General features: G+C 43.6%; 2 protein-coding genes across 4 annotated transcripts in view; one reads left to right on the forward strand and one right to left on the reverse strand.

The window, feature by feature from the left end:
* Nucleotides 1-12,282, forward strand: part of LOC114668364 (protein disulfide isomerase Creld1) — an 81,573-nt gene extending 69,291 nt beyond the window's left edge. Inside the window, exon 11 of the mRNA XM_051921301.1 lies at nucleotides 11,957-12,282. Coding sequence (XP_051777261.1) covers nucleotides 11,957-12,243 — 287 coding nt within the window. The 3' untranslated portion in view covers nucleotides 12,244-12,282. The remainder of the gene's footprint in view (nucleotides 1-11,956) is intronic.
* Nucleotides 1-16,375, reverse strand: part of LOC127526254 (uncharacterized) — a 54,324-nt gene that overhangs the window by 28,480 nt on the left and 9,469 nt on the right. The window contains exons 3-6 of one of the 3 annotated variants that reach the window (XR_007933914.1): nucleotides 16,206-16,333; nucleotides 15,352-15,411; nucleotides 15,090-15,279; nucleotides 14,682-15,000 (exon numbers count right to left, since the gene is read on the reverse strand). Coding sequence is in view for 2 of the 3 variants with exons in the window: in XM_051921302.1 (XP_051777262.1) it covers nucleotides 14,890-15,000; nucleotides 15,090-15,279; nucleotides 15,352-15,411; nucleotides 16,206-16,333 (489 nt within the window). In the remaining variant the exon portion in view is untranslated. Of the gene's footprint in view, nucleotides 1-13,588; nucleotides 15,001-15,089; nucleotides 15,280-15,351; nucleotides 15,412-16,205; nucleotides 16,334-16,375 lie in introns of those variants that run through there. The other 2 variants (XM_051921302.1, XM_051921303.1) reach the window with 2 other exon arrangements.

Raw genomic sequence — 16,375 nt, forward strand, 5'->3', positions numbered from 1 at the left:
TTTTGGTCTCATTATCTTCAGCATCTCCTACACTCCCATCTTTGCTTAGACTTCTGCCCCAATGACTCAGACCAGATTGGCTGCAGAAAATGAAATAATGGATGGATCATTTTATCAAAGAAAAAGTGAATTTTCACAGTCTGCAGTGATCAGGTCAGATGCAGGCTGACGTAATTTATTAACCACAGATATGGACGACATGGATGGCTGTGCTCTTATGGCTAACACACACACGTAAAACACTCTGGGGCTAACGTAGTGTCGCCAGGTCACCTAACCTGCATGTCTTTGGACATTGCGAGGAAACCGGAGCACCCGGAGCAATGCACGGGAAGAACAGGCACAGTGCTGTCTTGTGAGCCCGGATGACACGTTTTAAAATGTTAATATCAGAATTAGGAAACATAATATCAACTTTTAAAACGCTATAAAAACAATTTGAATTTTGATATCATTAAATTCTGAAAAGGCTTCCCATACGCGTAGATAGCGTTGGCAATACCAGCGGCAGAAGACTGGCGGCCATCTCCACCTCCTCTAAATCCTATTGGATAGTCGTAGCAGCCTATCGGGTTCAAGTGCTGGGCGGTGCCGCACCGTCCCCTCTTCGCCCATTGGGTGCAGTCAGACTCAGTTGAAAATTAGTGGAAAACGGGCTCACCTGTGCGAGGGGCGTCGCCTTCGGCCTTTCACACTGACCGGTCAGACGAAACGCTGGGAGTTATTTCATGTTTTTCCTAAGAACTTTAGTGGTTTTATTAAACAATTAAAGTTTAGTTGAGGCGAGGCGGCCGGGACCAGCTTACGTTCCTAATTTTTAAACCTAAGCCAGAAGCAAGAAGAGTTCTGTTCACGTCAGCAACGCGAAACAGGTAATTGTTATTATTATTATTATTTGTATTATTACAGTAAGTGAGTCAGATGGAATTCTGCATCATCGCCTGCGCTACTGTGGTTGTTGAAGCTAAAAGAAGCGGCTCATCCGAATGAGCCGACTGCACAGAAGATAAGGTGACAGGTAACAGCCAACGCAGAGCTGCGACTGAGCATAAAAATGTAAAACTGGAACAAATGGACAAATGTCGAGTCTTCTGACTGGCACGCATTGTTTCAGTTACTCGGACGTATGTGATGTGCATGGCAGGCATGTTGTTTAGTTATGAAGTGAGGAGTCTGCGCATTCATTGTGTTACTAAGAAAGGCTTCTTTTTGGTAATGAAGCCGATGCAGGGGTTTTAAATTTTAAGTTATAATAGTGATGGCGCTGTCCAGAAGACAGGGGTGTGTCAGTGGACAGGTCGAGCTGTTAGACCCCGAGTTGTGTTTTGGAAGTGATCTTCAGAGATTCCAGTAAACCCTGATCTGCTGTACGAGACACTGAAGGTGGGTTTCTACCCACACTTCCCAATTTGGCAGACTCCACTCGGATCACACGGTGTGTTCGAGGGAAGACCCTCGGAGCTCTGCCTCCTTCGAGATGCCCTGGACTTGTTTCTGTTCAAGTTCCTCCGCCACGTTAGGAGCTTTAAATAACGGGACTCTTTAGAATGTTAATATGTCTAAGTGACTGTTTTATTTGAATGGTTCTCATAGATGGGAAACGATGTTTATAATGCCGCATGTTCATGATCACCTGTTATTAAAATAAAATACAGTTTTATAGCCCCCTTTTGAAGCTATAGTACCTTTGTTGTCCTGTAGCAGAGCGAACTAAATGTGATAACAAGGAGGAGCGGATTGAGAAGTAGCGAGCTGGATCTTCTATTTTGTTAATTAATTGTATAGAAGATAAGAACGAGAAATTTGACACACGATAGGGGAACACTCAGTCCATCAAGCGCGTTTGTTTAGCTAATAGCTTTTTTACTTTTTTCCAGTATTTATATTTATTTAGTGTTTTATGTGAATATAATTTTGTATCTAATATTATATTCCTTGTTGCTTTTTTCGAATTCCTTTATCGATCTTTGAGCATGGGAAAGGCGCTATATAATTAAAATGTACAATTATTATCTTTTTGTATTTCTTACTGTTTACCATGCTTTAAAAATGCATAATGTTCAGTTTGCTTATTAAAGGTAAGTATTAGTTTCTGTTTTCCTTTACAGGTCAGATTTCCTCCTGCTGATGGTAAGAGGAGGATTCGAACCCGCCGCCTGTTCCATCCTGGCCGGTGGGTTGTCGGTGTTTATCCTGCTGAGCTACTCTTTGAGTCCCTGTCACCGTCGAGCGTCAGCATATTTGACAACTGATCTCCTCTCCATTGACACATCCAGTAAAAGAGTATTTCTTTGGATCGTCATTCTTGCGGGCCCTCAGCTACTCGGGGCGCCCAGGTTCGGGTCACTCTTCATCGCGGGGCCGACTCGGTTGTCGGTCTTGCAAGCTCTTGGTCGCCCTGTCCTGGGCGGCTCGCTCTTGGCTACCGGGGTGGTCTCGATCGCGGGGCCGACTCGGTTTTGGCAGCCGGGGTCGACTGCTTGTCTCGCTGTGCCACCGAGGGGGTTCCCTTTAGAAGAAGGGTGTAGAAATCATTTATACCGTTAACTCCTCGGTGGCCCCAGCAAATAAAGAGCCTGCCGTTTATTTCAGTTGCTGCTATGATTTGGAGGGAGACGCGAACCCGCACTCCTCTACGCTCCATGAGTGGTCCACCCGGTTGAGCTACCGAGTCTGCCTGTTGAGTTAGCTGATCAGACGCATTTAATGTTAACGAACGGGTTTTAATTTAATGTAAAGAAATGGGTGGCCTCTTTTCACGATTGGAGAGGACGGGGCTCGAACCCCGCACCTCTGCTCTTTACTGGGAGGACTGAATCGGCTCGTCTACCTCGGTGAGCTACTCCTCCGCGTGGAAATTACAAGAAATCTTTCATATCACTGACAGAATGGAGGGCGCTACAACTAAACGGACACTTTGTGTGTTGTGAATACTATGGGATAGATGGTGGGCTTGAGCTCAGGGCCTACTGTGACCGGGGTGGTCGGTCTGTTTCCAGCTCGGCTCCTGCTCTTTTCACGGTGTTGCCCTGCCGGCCCCTTTAGCGGTGTAGTCTATAAATTATTTTAACCTTCAACCCCACCACATAAAGAGACTACTCGTGACGGGACTCGAACTCGTAGACCCCGGGCAGTGGTCGGGTAATAGCGGGGGTCTACCGGCTGAGCTACCGCAGCGGACACAACACCCTGCCGGCCTTTATACCAGCGACAGCTCAGTGGACCCCCTAAATAAAGGAGTTCCTTATTACGACTGGACGGGTCGGCATTGGAGCGGGCGGTTGAATTGGCCCGTTTACCGGGTGAGCTAATCCTCTGCTGTGAAGTCTTAAATATTATTGTAAGATGGAGGACACTGCATGTAAACTGGTAATTAAATAACTTGACGTAAATCCTATAACGCGGGTATGGGGTCTCGAACCCGGGGCTTCTCTCCAGAAAGGGGCGCTTATCCTCCTGAGCTACTCGCCGACCCTCTCGTAACTTTAACGGCTCTCAAGTGATGTGCGACACCGGGCGACTCAAAGGGGACTCGGCAGACGACGCGGGGACGAAATCTGCTCAAGTAAAGCGAACAGCGACAGCAGGCCGAGGTGAACGTTTGTCAAATCCTAGCGCTTTGCTTTCTAAAGGGGTCTGTAAAAGTCGCCTCGGATAAAGGGGTCCGTCAAATAAGAACTAATAACACAGCCGTTGTGGTGTTGTGCGTACAGAATCCCACTTTGATATTCCATCCCTGTGGCTGTGTGAGCGCAAATCCCCCCAGTAATACGGTGGGACCCCCAGAGAGAGAATTCAACTGCTTGTGCTGCACATGAAAGGAAGAAAAAGAGCGCATTGGGTGAAGGAGTTGAGTAAACATTCATAATCAGCGACTGAGGATGAAGTGAAGAAGAGCGAGCTGACTGAGGAGTAGCAGGCCGGGCCTTCTGTTTAATGAATCGTTCATCTTTGTGTTTCTTATATTTATGTTTATTTAGTGTTTATGTGGATGTTGTTTTGTACCCCATGTTGGATATTTCCTGTTGTTTATTCTGTAAAGCACTTTGAGCATGGGAACGGCGCTATATAAATAAAATGTATTCTTATTATCATTACATTTGTGTAATTGTTAGCATTTGCTTCCTTTTAAAAATACAGAATAGCATGTTATCTTTATTATTATTAAAAGTATTTCTAACTATTAAAAGCAAGCTGTTGGTGTCTGTTCTTTCTTCCAAAAGCAGCCTTTCTCTTGCTGAGGCTAAGAGGTGAGAACTCCATTGCAGGTCCAGCTCATTGTGGGGGTCCTTCTGTCAAAGCCTTAACCCCTACGCCACCAGACCGCAGCTGAACCCGCGTAAAGACTCCCGAATTCGGATCTCCTTTTAGGTGACGCACTTCACGCGGACCCCCAGGACCCTCTTCTTTTAACAGGCCAGTTTAGGGTTCTGACAAAAGTGTTGTCGCTCCTTGTGACGTGTTATTGTTGATTTATTATGAGATATTGGATGGCTGATTAATGACGAGGGTGAGTGTATCACGAGCTGTAAAGCGGGTCCTACATCCTAATGGGGTCCTGTCACAGATTTTTACTTTTAGTACCCCATCCTACCCTGTGATGGTCCTGTTCCCTATGCTTGCTGGGATCGTCTCGAGCTCCTCTGGCCAGAATAAAGCAGGTGTAGACGATGGATGGATGGATGGGTGGTCCCGTTCTTCTCTTTGGTTCCCACCTTCTCTCTCTCGGTCTTTTATCGCAGTACTTTGAACTGGCAAAGATGTTAACGTCAGACTGGTTGGCGACACCAGCAAGAATGGGAACCAAGAAGACTTTGTTTTAGCTACCCATTGGCAGCAGTAAGATCACCGCACACATAAACTCTTATTTTAAATTTCTTTTTGATATCTCCTGATGTTGACTCTACTTCATCTCTCCATTCTGAAACTATAAACTGTGTTTTTTCAGGGACGTCTTGCTTTGCTTATTTTTTTTTAATATTGAAGTCACTACTTGAACTGTGTTAATAACAATAACAGCAGAAATAAAGAGAACAGTTTTTCCACACTGCATCTCTACAACCACAGCAGGTACATAAAATACCGAAAATCTGAGACTGGTGCGGCGAGTCAATGAGAGAGACGGACAGCGGGCTTGGACCACAGGCGCATCTTCAATAGAAGAGAAAAAGTATTTATGGGCTGCAGTTTTATATATCTACCACAGGAGGGCGACAAGATGGCAGTTTTGCCTTTTGTTGTTTCTCATCATCATTTACATTTACTCTCGTTTCTTTCTTACTTTCTGTCTTTTTCATTTCATATAGCGCCTTTCATAGATGACAGTGTTATATACTACTTCATGAAGGTCTAGTCGTTCTCTTTTTTTCCTTTATATAGACTTGTGGCCGATTTTAAGTTGTTTTTTCCTTCTCTTTAGAAAAAGAAGACATTTCATTTATGTAGAACTTTTCAAGATACTTAAAGTGCTTTATACAGACAGAGGGGAGCCACTTCAACCTTCACCAATGTGTAGAACCCATTATTATATATATATATATATATATATCTATCTGAGTACAGGTCAGATGAGTGTTCCAAAGTACACCATCAGACTGATGTATGCGAGGTTTTCTCAGCCCTAAATGATGGTACATTGAGGAGCTTCACCTTGAGTGTAGCAGAACCGTTTGTCCATAAAGTGAACATTAACCAAATGACAAGGTACCAGAAGGTTATAAAAATGAATAACCAAACAGTAGTATGACAGCTGGAATGAGATCTGGGCCATCATGTCAATGAACAATGCAGAGAGCGAACACTGAAGTGGTGCTGGAGATGATAACGTTAGGCAGCACCAGTCTGCTGATTTAATTTGACAGCAGAGAATGGCTACTTGGTTAATGGTGAACAAACACATAAGTAAGAGCTTCACTGTACTGTGGACAAATAACAATACGACTACTACTGCCTCCTGCTACTGAATATGTGAACCTAACGTAACAGAAAATGGAAAAAATAAATACATAAATAAAACAAGGCCGAAAACTTCAAACGGAGCCTCGGGCTTTCCTACTTGTAGACACCAACTTCACAATACCTAAATGAGGCCTTCACTCCTATTTCTAGCCTCAGCCTTCCCTTAGGCCTCCTCCCACTCTGTAAGACACAAAATGGGAAAGACAAGATTTAAAACAATCCTTAAGAAATATTCAAAAGGAGGCTAGGAAACCTGAAAAATTCTGGTTCAAAAGTTAATGAAATATTAGATCTTTGAAAGTATTCAACGTTTATTACAAAAAAAAAAAAAAATGTAAAAAAATTTGCAAAAATAGGATGTGACAAAAGGGCAACCCCACCAAACAAAATGAGTCCAAGTCTGAAAAACAAACAAATACCACAAGACTAGCAAAAAAATGAAGAAAACCACAAATATCAAACGCTTACAAATGCAGACTACAAAACCAAACGCCACGCCAGTCTGTGTCTGGAAATAGACAGGCGGGGGGCACTCCTCTAGTTGAAATGCTGTGGTGCCCCCACCACCCTGAGACAAGGCACATAACTAAACAAACTAAAACATAATACACAAATAATAAACAAACCAACATTCAAAACTTAACATACATGAGGACAAAAAGCATAATCAGTGACAAAATATACATAATAGTAATATTTAAAGATTAACAACCAGATCACAGATGATTCAACTCCACCTAAAGCAGGGCTGAGTCCCTGGATGCCATCAGGCAGGCCACAACAAGTGGGGCATCAAGTGGGCAGCAGGTCACCTGAGCAGCGTGGAAAGCTCCTGCCTCCCAGCAATGACTGCATGCCAAGGAATCAGAATCCTAAAATCAAAGGTGCTGCTCCTCTAGTTTGTGGGACTGTGGAGATTAAAAACTCCTCAGCCCCGTCCCATGTGGAGTAATATTTTAATAGTTGGTCTCTTTATTTACGAGTGTGAAGACATTCAAAGAAATGTCCTCATAGTCCCTAAATCTGACCACTTACCTTAACTGGGCCCATTCTTTATCAAACCCCCCCAAGCATTTTAAACCTGACACTCGGTCAAGTTTCATTAAATATTAGCAATAAATTAAATGATCAAAATGAAATTGAAGCCTACGCTCCAAACAGAAATAATCAGATTATTTTATTTTAGCAATTCCTTCATAACGGTGTGTCCTGTTGGCCGATGTGTTTCTTCTTTATCTTCACTTTTCTTCCACTCTTTTATGTTTGATTAGTTTTCGGTGCTCAGCCTTCCATTTCCATGAACTCCACTGAAGACCAGCCTGGAGTGCAGCTCTGAGAAGTGGAAACCCCAACCGTGATGTGACCTCATAGTCCACAGTGAAGTCAGATCAGGTCTTCTGACAGTGAGCAGAGTCCTCCTGGTGGAGCAGAAGTACCACCACGTGTTCAGCTGCCTGAGGAGAAGCAAAGCACCAAAGCCAGACTGGCACTCCGGACTTGGCATCCGCAGAAAGTGATCAAACAGTGGGGCATTAGCAACACCACCATTTGGTCAATGCGCCATTTTTCACACACTGAAGCTCATATTTGCAGATCAGTTTATAAAGCTACACTCTCATTTACTAAATATCTTGAAAAATGTGAGCCATTTATTTTGGAAAATTCTTTAGAAAACCAATTGTAATAAAACACATTTTAATTCTGGTGATCATTTGGAGTTATGCAGGTTAGGATCAATCACTAAAATGTCTTCCCTGTCATGAGCCCCATTTTACTTTACTATGGTAGCCCACCTTGAAATGTCACAGTAATTTCAATATATCATATTATTATAAAACGGTAAAACAAGTACACAGTGTAGACCCCTTTGATTTCGCTCTGGTTGGGGAGATGCTGCCCGAGGGTCTGTTACAATGCGATGGAGTGTCTCGGACCTCGAGAAGGTGACACTCAGTGACAGGACGGAGTCTTCTGGTCATGGCTTTGTAGTGTTAACCCACAATGCTGAGCCCTGACCCCCGGTGTGACCCCGAGTGACTCACTCCACACTCGACTTCTCAGAAACATGAAACCAGAACATTGACAAACCGGTTTAATCCTGTTCTGGGTTGTGGGTGCTGGAGCTGACCCCACCATCACTGGGCACAGGGCCCACTCACACACACACACACAGGGCTAACTCAGAATGGACACTTAACACAACATGCAGATCTTGGGGTTCCACTTGTGCTTTCCAAATTCAATTTGCTGACCATTGTGTTAAATGACGTGCCATACTTGCCAGCCAACTGCAACAACGGCTGTGGGGACACAAACCTGTGCAGTGTGTCCTTCATGCAGGAACAGGCCAGAGCTTCTCCAGGCTGTGTCCCCTAGAATGTCAAGTCACCACATGCAAACAGAAATGCAAAAAGGCAACGTTTATAGAAGTTAGAGAATAAAGTCATTCATTATATTATTTCTGATGAGGTGTTAATGTAATTAGATTTTTTATTTACTTTGTTACGTTTTACTTCTACTTTTTTTGTTTACTATGTTTTATTATTCATTGGTATTTCAAATAGACAGTAGTAGTGAAATACTCAAGTAACTGATTTTTCTCTCTATAATAACTAAGAACCAAACCGTTTTCCTCTCTTTAAATACAAATGGAGGAGCGCCCTGACACCCTTCAAGTGGCTCCGCCATGAAGCCCAAGGGGGTTGGCAAGCGAAACAAGCAGAGGGCACGGCCCCCTAGTTGTCTGAAATATAATTATTACTTAACAAAAAGTAGTCACTTGGCAGTTTTTTCCCCCCATCATATAATCCTCTGAAGGAGTGTCACTCTGGTTTGTGTGATGGAACCTCTCCGCATGTTCATCAGAGACCGCTCCCATGTTTTGGGTTTGGGGAAATCCAAACAAGATTCTTGGACATGGATTGTTAAATACACGTTGTGCCCAAGTTCTAGGTAGGAATAGAGAAGCTCCTCAGCTAGGTCCTGCTAGCGGTTTGCCTTTGTTTTTCCCAATGGTACACTGGCACAGCTTTTCTTTTTTTTGTCTCCAGTAACGGGCAGGGGTTCATTCTTTTACTGTTTGCTTACCTGCCACCTGGTCAAGACAACAGATGGAAGAATGTGATCTTGCATATTTTATAAAAACCATCTAAACAATGACCTCTCTCTCTCTTCAGGACAATAAAGATGTAACGGCCGACCCCTTACCCACACCGGCCACTACACTACCAAGACTTATTCCTTGGATTAACTGAGGTTTCTTGATCTAACAACAAGCCGTACTCCTTACAAGTTGTCTCACTTTTCCCGTCACGACGAAATAACCAGAAAACAGTAACAGATACGTACAATCAAACACGTACATGTTGTAAATTGAAAAGACAAATATTCAATAATATATATTGAAATTGAAAATGTGGTGAGAAATGAGTCCAAAATAAAGTCCGGCGGTCATGAAACTGGCTGTAGTGATATTGTGCTCCTTCACGAAAACACAACGACCTCACCGTGAAAAGTCCTGGCAATGGCTGGAATGAACTCGAACCCCTGGGTTTGTCAGCTCCGGCTGTCGTGATGTTCAATCAGCTGTAGAAAAGCAAGCAGAGGAATGAAGCAATAAACGGCCGTGATGACTTTGTATGATCTCTCTCTCTCTCTCTCTCTCTCTCTCTCCGCCTTCGCTCCTCTGTTTTTAAATGCTGCAAAATGTCCCGGATGTAACAGGTGGATCCAACAGGTGATTTCCGTCTCGGACCTGCGGCCTCCCTCTGCACTTACGGGGACAACATTCACTGACGCACACATAACGGACAGTAAACGGGACGATGGAAACAAAACGCACACAGCACTGACATTGAACATACTATTATTATGTAGCCCCGCTACAACGGAGTATCTTCAAACCTTCTAAATTTAAATTCCTAGCTAGTCTGAAGGAATAAGAAGAGATGAGATACTGATCGAGAGTAAAAAAAAAACAAAAAAACTGTGTAGCAAATTTCTGATTTTGAGTCGTTTCCACCTCAAATAACATTAACTAGTGTATTAGGAAGACATTTTTTCAGCTCAGACTATGCTTCAAATAATATTAGAACATAAAAATAATTATGCCATAAAAGAAATGTAACATTTAAAAGAAAATCAAGTTTTTTTTTCTCCCTCAAAAAGCCATTTTTTTCACTAACCCAGATGTCTCTTGGAATCGGTTTGTGGGAGAGAAATTCCAATTTCAGAAATGGACTGAGCGCACTAAGTTTTGCTTTTGCGCAGTAGAATTTTGGTGCTGGCCTGGATTATTCTAGAGGGTCAAATGGTGAATCTGAGTCAGAGTTTGAGATTTCCTCTTGAAGTAGTGGGCAAGAAGGAAAATGTTGGGGTGTTCCACTTTTTCTTTCTGTGTGTCTTTGAGGGAGGTGGTGGTTGTTGTTTGTTATAATACTTAATAGTAATAATTAATTACATTTATATACTGCTGTTTCTCACTATTCAAAGTGCTCGCCACACATTGAGGACCGGAGATGCAAACCCCTGATCTCCTTACTGTGAGGCAGCAGCGTACCACTGGACCACCTGTGTCCGCGTTTATCTGCAGAGACCTAAATGCCCCCCTTGGGACACACACAGTTCTGTCTGTCTGTCCATTTTGTTTTTTTCCTTTGACTTGTACTGCACCTCCCATGGGTGGCACGTCTCTATTGTGACCAGCGCCGTAGAGGAACTTCAGTTGACCTCTGTAATTAGTTTGGCTGCAGTGCTGCCATGCATCCTGTAGACGTTTTGTTTGCCCAAGTTTGACCTCTCAGTCTGCCTGCCTGTAAGTGTTTGTCCTTGCTGGTGGTTAATTAACATGAAGCGTTTGTCAGTGTTTAACAACTCATCAGTGTTGAGGTTTTGATGGTTTATAAAAGTATCGTGCTGAGTGTATTACGTACTTTAACAGGACATTTCCCATTTTACTGTAGAGGCAACTTAGTTGTTTCCACAATTAATAAAGATTTAAATATAGACTGACTTATGGGTTATACTAATTAGGGTAATAGAATTATACCTATAGGGATATGATTTCAAATTTCAGAGAAATATAAATGGCAGAATTGAATTACAATGCTTAATATTTTGCAAAATATAAATGGTGGTTTTACTACACAGTCTACCATTTCGATGAATTAGACAGTCGCATAGGACTGCAAAATGTGGAGGGGCGACATTTAATACAGACCCTTGTCTGACTTCTCATTAACACAATTGTCATGTTTTACATTATTTTTTCACATACTAGTGAAGACTGATTTAACATTTGTCCACCTACATGCGCCCTTTACAAGTGGTCTGTTGGGACTGTGCCCCCTATGCAGCCCCTTAAATCACCCATCCATGGGCCCCGGTGGAGCTGAAGCCCATCTGAGCAGTCATTGGGCACAAGGCGTGAACAACAGCAGGACAAGATGCCAGTCCATCACGTGGTGCACACACATGTAGGGCCAGTTCAGCATTGCCAGTCTAACTAACCTGTGCGACTTCACACTGTGGGGGTGGCGAGGTTGGGGGGGACTGGAGCACCCAGAGGAAATCTATGAGGACACGGAGAAAACATGCAAACTCCACACGAGACAAGCATCCGGAACGCGGATCCCGGTCTCCTTATTGAAAGGCAGCAACGTTACCACCGTGTCATTGCTCCTCTACCCATAAATGATAAATAAGTTAAATTTAGATCCCCAAAATAAAACGACTAAAATTAAATTAGAATTGGCATTAAACATTTACCCATAATCCTGTTTATTGCATCCTCAATAAATATGCAAATAAGGCACCATCACCATCCAATCAGTGGATGACATTATAGATCAACTGGGGAGAACTGTTCACTGTGCCAGAGTGCAAACGGTTAATGCACGTTTTAATGTCAGCGCATTTTACGGATGGTTATACTTTGACTGAATCGGCCTTTAGCAGCGCTCCTCTCCCTCTGTTCCTTTTCTTCTTTCCTCTGTTCCAGCCTCCCTAGAGAAAGGACTTTTTGATGACATCACAGACGATGAGGTGCTCGTCCTGCAGCAAATGTTCTTTGGAGTTATCATCTGTGCGCTGGCAACGCTTGCAGCAAAAGGCGACATGGTATTCACGGCAATCTTCATCGTTCATTTTTGGGAGAAGTCCTGCACCTGCGAGGACCTCCTTGTCAAACCTAATTTAAGCTGCCTTTTCACTACAGGAGAAGATGGCTGCGTTGCAAGCAGCCTAAGGACCTCCGTCCATCCACAGCTGTATAGACTGTTTAGTTAATAATAAAGTGTAGGTGACAGCAGGCAATCAGTCTGAAGGCAGGAGCACAAGATCAGCTAACAGAAGCTTTAACAGCACAAAAGCTGGCGTCTGAACCTGAGGACTCGCGGCTTTGTCACCCACTGTCTGTACAGAAAGTCCGACGCCAGGTTCCTGCACTCTTCCTTGGGACTACTGGTGAAAAATGGAGAAAAGTGCTGCGCCTTTCTGCCAGGAGGTGGTGCTCCTGTTCAGTGACTGGAATATACGGACTGAAAATTCAGAGCTAAAGAATGTTTGTCGTTTTTTTGTTTCTTCTTTATTTTTTGATGACCCTGGGTGCATGTACTTGGTTGTGTATCGTCTAGTCTGCATGTTTGTTTCCTCTTTTTTTTCTTTTTCGTTTCTGTTCCAAAGAACATATCGTATGTTGTCGATTGGATGACCACCGCCACATCCACTGACCCCTCTCTGCTGTCCAGACTAAATATTTGGCCTTGTGCTGTTTTTGGCGCATGTAACCTCAGGAAGGATGAAAAGCAGGTTGCAGTGAGACAGAGCAGATGTTCAGAATTGGGTTTTCAGGACCCCCGACCCAACTTTAACCAGGTGTCAGAGGATTTTGGTGGGCTTTCTCACATGTTCACTTATAAGCCGACTGTAGCGTAAGTCACAGTGCTGTCTGGTAACCCAACGAATGACAAAAGTTGATCTTTAATTATCAGGATGGCACCGTGATGAACATTTTGGCCTGCAATGGCTCACTTCGAGTAGTCTGTGGTGGAACACTGTCATTTTATTATTTATATTGCGCCTTTGTCCCAGGGTGTAGCCCACTTCTCACACTGTGGTGCCCATGTAAGAAGGAAAATGCTTCTTCCCTGAGTGACCGGGTCGGACTGTGTTTTCTCACAGAGGTGAAGAGGGGGACCCAACGTTGTAGAGTGTTCACGGTGAGCTTTCTTCAGAATGCTACTCAATGTCACCGAGAGCCTGTCAGAAACCGACTTGCTGCTCTCCTACTTGTGCGCTCCTGACTTGGCTGACAAGTGAGACGGAGCTGGGCACTGGTAAGTAAGGTAGCAGAAGCCATCACTGTTTTCAAACTGGAGGCCATAAACGCCATTCTGCATGTCTCACAGTTTCCTGCTCTTTATTCGCAGCAGCGTGTAAGACCCTTGCACTGCTTTTAATTAAAAATAACATTGAAGAACGGCTTGTGTTGTTCTTACTGAGCTGGAAGGGAACACAAGGTTCATTTTGGTTTTTTTTTAATCCCCAGATCTGCGCCAGAATCGGCTTTTCTCTTCTACTCTGCCACAAGGTAACTTACAAGACAGTGAAAAGAGAGCTGAAGCCAGGATGCTTCTTAGTGAACAGATACTGTAATTCACACTCCTTGCACAGAAAAGATGCATCACAACAAAATTCACCCCATAAAAAAATAACGCACTGAAGTATCAGTTCTCATTACTGCTGTTTTGGCACCCGTCGAAAAACATGTTGGCAAAAAAGGAAGAAAAAGCGCACACTCGTCATCTGTGACTCCTCTTTGATCAGGGTGTGTGGATGTGTACTGTGATTCACGGATTCTGGCACATGATGCATTGTTGGTTCTCCATAACCTCAAATACTAGGAAAGTGAAGAACAGTAATACTTCGACTTAGACAGTTGGCACCGCTCTATAAATGCCCGCATATTCGCTTCTTTACTTGTCTTCTATCATAGTTATATGGAAAAAGCATGTAAGTAACTACAGTGTATTAGTTACATATAGTAAATAAAATTTGAAAATGACAGTTATTGATTGGCACAGTTCAGCTTTAACCCAATGGGGCTGCAGCTCCGCGTGCCCACTCATGGTCACTGGTTTTGGTTTGTGGCACATGAAGGAAATAGTATTGGCCACTCAGACGTATATGCCAGTTTCAGTAGTGGGCTAGGCTCTAACCCAGGGGTCCCCAACTCCGGTCCTGGAGGGCCTCAGCGGCTGCAGGTTTTAAAACAAGTCAATTAAAACAAATTTAAAAGAGAAGCAAAAATAGGTCACTAATTAAGAAAAGGGTTAGAATGAAAACCTGCAAGCATTGTGGCCCTCCAGGACCAGAGTTGGGGTCCCCTGCTCTAACCCTTCAGTGTTCATTAAGTTGTAATTTAACTATATGTGATGAAATAGTTTGTTCTACTCAGGTGAACTAAAACTGTATGTCGATTCTCTCTTTGATATTAATGTCAGCCTTCACGAGTTGTTTTGTAATCCTACATTAGCTACTGAAGCATCAGCAGGGAATCAGCCATGCAAATGTAAAAAGGTGAAAGGTGCCGATTTATCTATCATGTAAAGATGATCTGTGTGAATGGAAAGAAAAGAGGCTTTTGAAGAAAGCAAGTATCCCACAAGCCGTAGGGCCTTTCCTAGCTGCCTGGTGAGTGTTGTCAAGTTGGGCATACGGTCCACCTCGATGGTCATGGGCCACAGAGCTTAGAAGGCAAAAGGTGTTACACGACCCCTGTGGATACTGCATCGCACCTCAGAAAGACTGGGCTTGCCTCCATCTGAAAAGCAGGAGCCGTGGTTGACTTCATTAGATATCAGTGGTAGATATATTGTGTGTGTGTGTGTGTGTTAATCAATGTAAGGCTGATGCAGTCTGGTGCCATGTTGTCTATTTGAGTGTGCCGCTCCAGTTGAGGGGGTTGTACTGCAGCAATTCTCTTTCCCTTGTGGTCTCCTGTAAGCGAGACAGACTCCTCTGGTGCCATATCTGCTCCATGAGCTGCAAAGAAGAACAAAAAGGGAGACCATGAAGAGACGCAACGACTGCGCTGAACCCCACTCTCTCCCAGCTCGTGAACTCAGCCTTACTCTTTTGTTTTCATCCCGAAAGGTGCGGAGTATTTGCGCGTGCGCGACATTCTGCTGAAAATCGCGGCTCAGGGCCAGACGGTCCGCTTCTTGCGCTTCTTCCGCCTCTCTCGACAAGCTGCTCCGTAGTTGTCTCTGCTGCTCCCATTTCTCTAGCATCTGTCTTTTAAGGAGATCTCGTATTTCCTTCCTGTGAACAACATTGAGACACACATTGACACCACGTTTCCAAACACCAACGAGACAGCGACAAGATACTTACCGATACTCCTCCTTTTCTGCCCGTGAACCATAAAAAGGTCTCTGCCAGCCCTGGTGATACCTGAGCACACAAAGGTCAAGCTGTCAGTTACACAGAACCAGATCCACAGAGAACAGCCGAGTCAGCACAAGTGTAATAAAATAAAAATAAAAGAATAAATCCTAGTAGCAGACATAACGTGCAAAAAAAGAGGATGGGGCTTTCAGGGCAAATTAAACATTAAGCTCTCTTCAGTCATGCAATATGATTCTACTACTTAATATTTTTACGTGGGTAAGTAAAAATCTTGCAAAATAAGAAACTAAAAATGTGTGTCAGAACAAAATTATAAAAATGATGAATTCCTAAGTGCACTGAATGCTTCATGTTGTGCGTGTCTCGGTCCTCCTTCTCTCTTTCCTCTTTGGATTCAGGCTCTTGACTCGGTTAACTCCTTCTGCCTTAAATTAGAATGTTCTGCATAAGTCAAGTGTATTTTCCTGCTTCTCGCTTTATTCTGTTAACTCAGAAAAGTCGACACACACACATTATATGCACCACAAAATTTAATAAGCGAATGTTACTAAAGCTCAGCGGTAGTTTTTGGACTTTATTATTGTTATTTTGGCCTGCACTTGCAAAAATAACAATGCGTGTCTTAAGATGGTGCTAGCAAATATTGAAAAAGGACTACGTGACCACACCACACGAGTAAAACCTCCTCCCTGTCTGGAGTCTCTCACTCTGTACATGACAGAAGAAATGAGCGGCCACATCAAGCAGGATGTTCACTTAAAGCTCACATTGGCCGGCCTCCAAAATCGGAGACTTGTGCGGCTGTAAAAGCCGTCCACTCTGTTTTATGAAATCCTTACCTGTTGTACTCTTTCTGTTGCATGACTACAGTCCTCTGTTGATTAAAATGGTGAGCTGCTAAGGTCTCCAGGCTCACTGTCCTCCTCTTCCCTGAAGAAGGACGAAGGGGATTCATTCGGGCACCACACTGAGGGAATTGCAAAGAACACATCAGCCGATGTCCTCACAG

This window comes from Erpetoichthys calabaricus, chromosome 18 (genome assembly GCF_900747795.2).
Source record: "Erpetoichthys calabaricus chromosome 18, fErpCal1.3, whole genome shotgun sequence".
Classification (NCBI taxonomy): Eukaryota; Metazoa; Chordata; class Cladistia; order Polypteriformes; family Polypteridae; genus Erpetoichthys; species Erpetoichthys calabaricus.